The 9,049-nt window shown below is 45.5% G+C and overlaps 1 protein-coding gene across 1 annotated transcript; it reads right to left on the bottom strand.

The window, feature by feature from the left end:
* Positions 1 to 1,419: 1,419 nt before the first annotated feature.
* Positions 1,420 to 8,746, bottom strand: mrps16 (mitochondrial ribosomal protein S16). The gene is made up of 4 exons (XM_078425046.1): positions 8,683 to 8,746; positions 7,472 to 7,508; positions 5,932 to 6,192; positions 1,420 to 1,717 (listed from the first exon to the last, which is right to left on the bottom strand). The coding sequence occupies exons 2-4, from the start codon at positions 7,482 to 7,484 to the stop codon at positions 1,578 to 1,580; spliced, it is 414 nt and encodes a 137-aa protein (XP_078281172.1). The 5' UTR covers positions 7,485 to 7,508; positions 8,683 to 8,746; the 3' UTR covers positions 1,420 to 1,577.
* Between the last annotated feature and the right edge of the window lie 303 nt (positions 8,747 to 9,049).

Genomic DNA, 9,049 nt, shown 5'->3' with positions numbered 1-9,049 from the left:
ATTTTTGTAATGTATAAAATGGGTGCTTTTTTAACAATTCTGTATTTAGTATCCTCTGGAAAAATTAAGCTTTTAAAGGTGATCATTAATTTTATTGAATAAAATTGAAAAGCACAGGTAATTAATTCCAACACTTCCAAAGGTCGAGCCTTGTACCTCACCTCATGTGAGGACTCCAGTGGCAATTCCCATACACTGGAGCAGGATACCTGCCTCTTAACTGCCACCTACTGGCAGTAGTCCAGTATTGCAAGTGGGCAGTGCAAGAATTGAGTCATTCTCCACTGATCCAACAACTGTTTTTTAAACAATTAGAACCCATTTGCTCATTTGTGCTATTCGTCCACTAGTCCTGCATTGATGTGTAAAATATTTAAGTATGAAAATGAATAAATTTGGTGCTTTTGATCAGGAGAGGGGATTCTGAAGCTTGAGCTCTTCTGCACCAGTTCCTTAAAGTTATTGAAAGCCCATGTGGCAGGAGTGACACGAGGCCATATTTGGGATGGTGATGATCCCTTGCTCTGTCTATCAGCACAACCATCTTTGCCTGATTATGCAATTGTGTCTAGCTTGCACCCTATTTTTGAGTTGGACATGGCTGTTAAAAGCACTGCAACCCTGTGTATTGCCTTTGTGAACCTGTTGCTTTTCCTTTGCATAAGAGGGAGGCAAGTTATTGAGCAGCCCAATCACAAATCTCAAGTGGGTCATTGCCACTTGAAGTCTATGGTACCATAATGATTTGTGAATAACACCTGTTTTTGTGATGGCAGCAGTTTCTTACAGCTTGGACCTAAGGAAAAGTGAAGCACAGGTCAGACACCGAGAGAATTAACAGTCGTGAGCTTCAATCAAACTTGGGAATGATAAGCAAAATGCCTGACTGCTATGACAAATCAAGTAGCATCCAGGCAAGTATTGATTATTTCCGCTCCAAAAAAGCTGCAGGAGGCTGGGTCGCATTTGAGGTGGTGCAAAATCAACACACGAAGGAGAAAGGAAAATACAGAGAGTTTGGCTCAGGGTGGGAAAATGCTTGCATGAAGCATAAATGCTGGCATGGATGTCCTGCCAAATAGCATATTTCAGAGCTACAAAGATAATGACATTCTATACATTACTCTGTGGCAGAGTGGGCCTTTGATATCAGTAATGCTTGAGGTCCCAGAGACGGGTGTGACAGAGAGTGCAGAAGCACTCGTTGAGGAGACTAAACACAGCAGAGGCTGAATGCAGAGTTTGGAATCCCAACAAACAACTGCTCCACCAGCAAGGTTACATTGAGTTACTGCACCAGAAGGCTTCCATTCTCCTTGCACAAAGGGAAACAAACACATTGCCATTGCATTATAAATAAAACATGCCATTCCCAAGTCTGGGCATTCTGACCTGTATTAACATTGAAGGTACACAACATTAAAGGACACTGATTTTAATGTGTAATTCTTGTAGTCCACTGGCAATAATTCCTGTGACAACGCTGCTGCTTGTTAGAACAGTTGTCTCCTCAGCTTGTTGCTGACAATTGCTGACTGTGACTGTCCATTTCCAGGAGCCACTTGCTTACCCAGCATTTAGGCATTTGGCTGCTCATCCTCTGAAACACTCGTAGGTTCTTCTTGTGATGCAGCCTGCGCCTTTAGCGCTTGTTCCTTGTGGAATCTTTCTGCCCCGGTCACTGTCATGGGGTGTAGCGGGAAAAAGCCGGACAAGCCTAGCAATGGAGAGGGGGGGACAGATCAGCATTCACCTGGTGACATCTCAATTTTCAATTTCTCAGTCACAGTGTGGAAACACTCATTAGATCACCAAGTCCATGCCAACTATTTGGCAGCTATTTACACTGATCCTGCTTTATTCTCCCCTCATTCCCATCAAATCCCACAGATTCTACGCTGACCTTTATACTGAGCATGTTCACATTAGCCAATTAACCTATCAAACTGCATTAACATGTCAGAGGAAAGCCATGTTGACATGGGGAGAGCATTCATGCACTGCACCAGTCAGCAATGAATCAAGGCCACTGGAGTAGGAAACAACAGTTCCACCAGCCATGACACTGTGCTACCCTTGAGTTTGTTAAACCTGCACTCAGCATTGGGTCAGGGTGCTGGCACATCAGTCACTGGCACCTGGTTAGCTGTTGAAATTAAGACACTGGGTGAGTTTGACCTTTTGGGATGGGACCCATCTGCTTGTCCACCCAGACCATGTACTGTCAGGATCCCATACCTGGCTGGCCAGAGCCACTGGATGAGAGGGCAACAAACATAAAACTAAAAATAGGAGCCAGCTTCCCATGGTGTGTGTGTTTGAGATGGTGTGTGTCAGAGCCAACTGGAAATGTCCTGCATCCTGTGCTGGTGGGCAGGAAGGGCAATGAGGGGGCTGTGCTGTACAATCTATACCTGACAGGGATCAGGCTCACATCTGATCTTGCTCTCTCTAACAGGGTGAAATGGTTGACTGCTTCAAGTTCCTTGGCATTAATATTACCAACAATCTGTGGTGGACCAACCACGTTGAAGTTACAGCCAAGAAGATGGTGCTGAAATAGAGATGGTTGAAAGTTTCAAATTCTGAGTAAACATCACCAGCATCCTGCAATTCGACCACCCATATCAAAGCAATGGCCAAGAGAGTACACCAACGCCTCTACTTCCTTAGAAGCCTCGGGAAGTTTGGCATGTATCACCAACTTCTACAAATGCACCATAGAATGCAGTTTATCAGGATACATCACAGCACGGTTTGGGAACAGCTCCATTCAAGACCGCAATAAATTGTGGACACAGCCCAGATCATCACACAAACCAACGTCCCTTCCATTTACTCCAATTACACCTTACGCTACCTCGGCAAGGCTACAGCATATCAAGAACGAGTCTCACACCGGTTACTCCCTCTCCCCCATCAGGCAAGATTCAGGAACAGTTTCTTCCCAGCAGTTATCAGCCAATTGAACCATCCTATCAACAACTTGAGAGCAGTCCTGAGCTACTATCTACCTCAATGGAGACTCTTGGACTACTTTTAATTGGATTTTACTGGACTGTATCTTGCACTAAACATTATTTCCTTTATCATGTTTCTGTAGAGTGTGGATGGATCGATGTAATTATATATAGTCTTTCCGCTGACTGGTGAACATGCAACAAAAGCTTTTCACTGTACCTCGGTACACATGACAATAAACTAAACTATTTTTTTACAGAAAGCATGCTATTGGGTTGCATCACAGCTTTGATGGGAATAGTTCTCATTGTCACATAGTGCGGAAAAAGGCCCTTCAGCCCAACATGCCCACACAGATCAACATATCCCATCTGCACTAGTCCCACCCGCCTGCATTTGACCCATATATATCCCTCTAACCTTATCCTATCATGTACCTCTTTAAATGTTTCTTACACATTGCAATAGTACCTGCCTCAACTACTCCTTCTGGCAGCTCGTTCCATTCACCCACCAACCTTTATGTGGAAAAAGCTACCCCTCTGGTTCCCATTAAATCTTAAACCTATCCCCTCACCTTAAACCCATGTCCTCTGGTTCTCGATTTCTCCTACTCTGGGCAAGAGACTGTGTGTTTACCCAATCTATTCCTCATGATTTTGTACACCTCTATAGGATCGTCCATCATCTGCCTGCACTTCATGGAATAAAGTCCTAGCCTGCTCAACTTCTCCCTATAGCTCAGGCCCTCGAGTCCTGGCAACATCCTCATAAATCTTCTCTGCAGCCTTTCCAACTTGACAAAATATTTCCGATAACCTGGTGCCCAGAACTGAACACAATGCGGCCAAACTAACATCTTATATAACTGCATCATGACCTCCAAATTTATATTCTCAATACTCTGATGAAGGCCAATGTGCCAAAAGCCTTTTTGACCACCTTATCTACCTGTGGTGCCATTTTTAAGAACCTATGTACCTGTACTCATAGATCCATCTCCTCTACAACACACTACCATTCACTGTATAGGTCCTGTCCATGTTAGTCTTCCAAAAAGGCAACACCTCACAGTTTTCTGCATTAAATTCCATCAACCATTCCCCATCTCATCTGGCCAACTGATCAAGATCCTGCTGTAATTTTTGACAACCATCTTCACTATCTACAAAGCCACCCACTTTTGTGTCATCTGCACACTTGCTAACCATGCCATGTACGTTCTCGTCCAAATCATTGACATCGATGACAAACAGCAATGGGCTCAGCACCGAACCCTGAGTCACACCACTAGTCACAGGCCTCCAGTTTGAAAAGCAAGCTTCCACCATCACCCTCTGCTTCCTTCCATGAAGCCAATTTTCTATCCATTCAGCTATCTCTCCTTGGACCCCATGGGATCTAATCTTCTAGAGCAGCCTACCTTGCAGAACCTTGTCAAATGCCTTGCTGAAATCCATATGTACATCTACAGCTCTGCCTTCATCATCCTTCTTGGTCATATCATCAAAAAACTCAATCACATTCGTGAGACACGACCTCCCATGCTGGCTATCCCTAATCATTTATGTATATCCTATGCATGTCTATCCTATCCCTCAGAGTACTCTCTAGTAACTTTCCAACCACAGATGTTAAGCTCGCTGGCCTGCAGTTCCCAGTCTTTTCTCTGCAGCCTTTCTTGAATAGAGGCACCACATTTGCCACCTTCCAGTCATCCGGCACCTCACCTGTATTTATGACGACTTGTAAATCTTAGCCAGGGCTCTTGCAATTTCCTCTCTAGCTTCCCACAGTGTCCTCTGATATATCTGATCAGGTCCGGGAGATTTGTCTACATTCATATGCATCAGGACCTTCAGCCATTCGTCCACCATAATACTGACTGCTCTCAAGACACTTCCAGTGACTGCCCCAAGTTCCTCAGTCCTCCTGTCTTTCTCCACAGTTACAACAGAGGAAAAATACTCATTGTCCATCTCCTGTGACTCCATGCAGAGTTGACCACTTTGATTCCTGAGGGGTCCCATTTTCTCTCTGGTTACCCTTTGTTTCTTTATGTACTTATAAAATCTCTTGGGATTATTCTTTATGCTATCTACCAGAGCTATCTCCTGTCCCTTTTTTTGCCCTTCTGGTTCCCTTTTTTAGCTTGCTCCTTAGTTCCTCAAACTCCTCCAGGGTACACTTGATCCCAGCTGTCCCATGCCTCCTTACTCTTGACCAAATCCTCAATTTCCCTCGACTTGCCTGCTTCCTTACATTTTCCTGCCTTGCCCTTCACTCTAACAGGAATGTGCCTGTCCTGAACTCTTGTCAGTACACTTTTAACAACATCCCACTTTCCTGGCGTTCCTTTTCCTTCAAGCCACCTACTCCAAACAACTTGCCCAAGTTCTGCCCAAGACAGCAAGAAATTGCGGAGAGTTGTAGATATAGTCCAGTCCATCACACAGACCAGATTCCCCACCACTGACTCCATCTACACTTCACAATGCCTCGGAAAAACAGCCAACATAATCAAAGACTTGTCCCAACCTGGTCATTCCTTCTCCCTACTTCTGTCAGGCAGAGGATACAGAAGCTTGAAATTACAGACCATCAAACTGTCTTCCCATCTATTATCAGGCTTCTGAACTGTCCTACGATAAACTGGGATACTGTCCAAATCACCTTCACCCTACTGCGATGATTGGACTTCTATGAAACACACACGCCACAATACTGAGAACTATATTATGTCCTCTGTATATTCCCATTTATTCTGCCTTTAGGAATTGAGTTGAACATAAATTTATGTGGAGTATTATCTGATCTGGATAGATAGCATGCAAAACAAAGCTTTCCACTGTACCTCAGAACACATGACAATAATAAACCAAGACCTAAACAGTGTTCAAATCCAATCATTGCTGAACGATGAGTAACTCTTAACATCAGGGAGGAAAAGGGCATGAGGAAAGCTTTTACCTAGCAACTTAGCGACCGGCTTTGTCATCTGTGCGCCACAGCCCAGCCAATACTTGACCCTGTCCAGGTTCAAACTGACCAACTTCTCGTTGAAGATGTTGGGCATGGGGTCGTAGGAGCCCAACTGCTCCAGGTACTTGCTATCCCGGGCCCGCTTGTTGTGTGCAGCCACAATCTTGTAGAAGGGGCGATTGGTGCAGCCGCCCAGTGCAAGGCGGATGCACACGAACCCCCGGTGATAATATTTCAGCAAAGTCAGAGCTGTAAAAAAAAGGCACATTATTTAACTGCCTTGACACCAGGACCAGCCAATTGAGTTTATTCCAAACTCTGCACATTGTGTGCGGTGGTGAGGAAAAGCAAAGAAAAAGAAATTAGTGACTGGATGGAGTGGTCCAAAGGCAGAAATCTCCAGCTGACTTTCAGAGGAAGGATTGGAGGGAGAGAATCCTACAGTTGGCAGCAGTGTGGCCTATTTAGCAGGTCTCTGACTCAGAATCTAATTTGCATGATTCTGGAGTGTGGCACAGGACGATACCTTTGTTCAGAAAGGTCATCAGACTGAGACCTCTGCTCGATGGTCCTGGTGGTTGCTCACAATCCTGTGACTCCAAAGGAAGGCCAAGATCACTCACAATATCTTGAGCAATACTGATTGACTTTCCCTCAATCAGTACCATCAAAACAAATTAATTGGACAATTCAACTTGCTTATTTGTTAAATGAGACCTTGCTTTATGCAAAATAAGTGTTGTATTTGGCTGAGGCATGACTTCAGTTCAAAGTAATTCATTGCTTGGGAAACACTTTTGAGACACGATAAACTGCTACTCACTTGAAGCATTTTCAGTCAGGTGGGTCTGAGTGCTGATCGTGGAGTAATGTGAGATGGAAGTTGGGACAATTTGGGATGGGAGCCAGTTCATCCAGTGGGAGAAGCCCAGCGTTAGAGTGTGAAGTGGGGATGGTGTGAGGGGCACACAAACTGCAATGCTTCAAGTTAATTCAAATATTGAAAGGTGTTCAAGGAGCATTAAAAGCTCATTTCCTCCAAATTAATTTCTCAACAGTTGGAGGAGGCAGAGGGATGAGTGGAAAGTAGAGATGAAAACTACATGATGAGAAACAAATATAAGTGATCGAAATTCACCTTTGTCATCGGGCAAGGATTGATGTTGTAATGCGACCTGGCTTACAGAGTACAGGCCTATTGCCTCAACTAAGACCTCATTGAGCCTCAACTACGGCTGGATGTGGTCAATGCGTCAACAAGAACTGCAGCATAGAAAATTGTGCCAGAACAAAGAAGTATCTTTGATTACAAATACAGGAACAGCAGGAATGGAACCAGGAAAGAGTGAAGGCGTTTGGGGATGGGAGCTGGATTAACATGTGCTGGTCACCAGAACTCCCTCAGTTCCCTCAATGGGATTGGACAACTCTATGTAAAGTAGTCTGACATAACAAACAGAATGTTCAAAACAAGTAATATAATTGTGCGAGGCTACTAAACTGCAAGCGACTGCCCAGTTGTACTTACAGAGATGCACCATGATGTCCCTCAACCGATTTTATGCCTAGGGAAAAGAAGAATTAATTTTTAAAACTGACACTTTTTCATTAGAGATGCATAAAATAATTAAACTAAAGCGTGATCAGATGGAAATAGATTCAGTTAGCAGAAAGGAAGTGGCAGTTGTTTTCATAGCTTTCTTCTGGCCAACAGGACAGGATGCTACAAATGATCTCCCTCTGCAGGTAAATTCCATGATGTTATTCCCATGTCAGTCTCTTAACATTCTGCAGCCACTGTGCCCCTGTGGTAGTCGGAATGAAGACTCAGGGTGATCAATGTGATGTCAATCAAGTAGACTGTTTTTCCTGGGTGGATTTGTGCTTCGCAAGAGTTGCTGATGCTCTGATCTTCAGGCAAGTATTTTATAATGCTCCTGATTTGTGCCTGAGAGGGTTCAAAGGCTTTAAGGCAGGAAATGAATTGAAATTCGCCGTACACCCATTCTCTGACTGCTCTTGTACCACATTTTAGTGTGTGGTTGAGCCAGTGTAGTTTCTGACCATTGGTATCTCACCATCCTGATATTTGCAGTTTGGCTCATTGTGTCAGCGATGAAAAGGCAGGGAACTGCATATGCTGGAATCTTGCTCAAAACATGAAGTGCAGGAGGAACTCAGTATCTATAGAGGGAATGGGCAGAATGGAAAGGAGCAGTGGACAGAGGGAGGGGGCAATGGACAGAGGAGATGGACAGGGAGGGGTGGGGGTGGACAGGGAGGGGGAAGGGGGAAGGGGGAATGGACGGGGAAGGGGGAATGGACGGGGAGGGGGTAATGGACGGGGGTGGACAGGGAAGGGGAATGGACGGAGGGGGGGCAGGGAAGAGGGAATGGACAGGGGGGTGGGCAGGGAAGGGGGAATGGACAGGGGGGTGGGCAGGGAAGGGGGAATGGACAGGGGGATGGACAGGGAGGAGGGAATGGACAAAGGGGGTGAGTGCGAATGGACAATGGCCGGGGAGGGGGGGGAGACCCTTCTGCAGACCGGTGAAGGTTGATTGGGCAGGTGACTCCGCAGCAGCAGCAGCAGTGACATTGCCTCAGCATGGAGGCGAGTGGACGGGAAGACCCTGACCTCGGCCTGACCCGCCGCACATTTGAATGACCTGCCCGCAAGAGGTCCCTCGGGACCGGGAGAATCTGTTCCCGCACCATCCCGGCCCCGGCCGCCTTTACCTTCCACATGCTCCCGACTCTCAGCAGCGGAGCCTGGGCGACGCCATCTTTGCGCACTCTGACCCGGAAATGAAGACTGGAGCGGACCTGTCAATCGCAGGTGAGCATCTTCAGTGAAGGCACTTGGCACCAAAGATACGAGACACACAACCCTGATCCTGCAGTTAATGCAATATTTGTAATGCCACTGAACGCCAAGTGCTGGCAAACAATGCAACACACTGAAATATAATAGAGGTGTTGGCATATTGGGGAGTAACTTTAGAAAATATAATTGGAAAATAAACTGGGGACTTCTTGAAGAGCTGGTCAGTATTTCTTGTCCTTTGTAGCGTGGGTGGTTGTGTAGTTTTAGAGTGTAGTGTGG

This window comes from Rhinoraja longicauda, chromosome 30 (genome assembly GCF_053455715.1).
Source record: "Rhinoraja longicauda isolate Sanriku21f chromosome 30, sRhiLon1.1, whole genome shotgun sequence".
In the NCBI taxonomy this organism is placed as follows: Eukaryota; Metazoa; Chordata; class Chondrichthyes; order Rajiformes; family Arhynchobatidae; genus Rhinoraja; species Rhinoraja longicauda.
Note: the sequence above shows the minus strand (reverse complement) of the source record. Positions and strands in the feature narration are given on the sequence as shown.

Coding starts and splice junctions, on each gene's coding strand:
- mrps16 (XM_078425046.1), bottom strand. Junction 1,718..5,931: donor GCCGGTCGCTAAGTTGCTAG/GTAAAAGCTTTC, acceptor CTCCATTGCTAG/GCTTGTCCGGCTTTTTCCCG.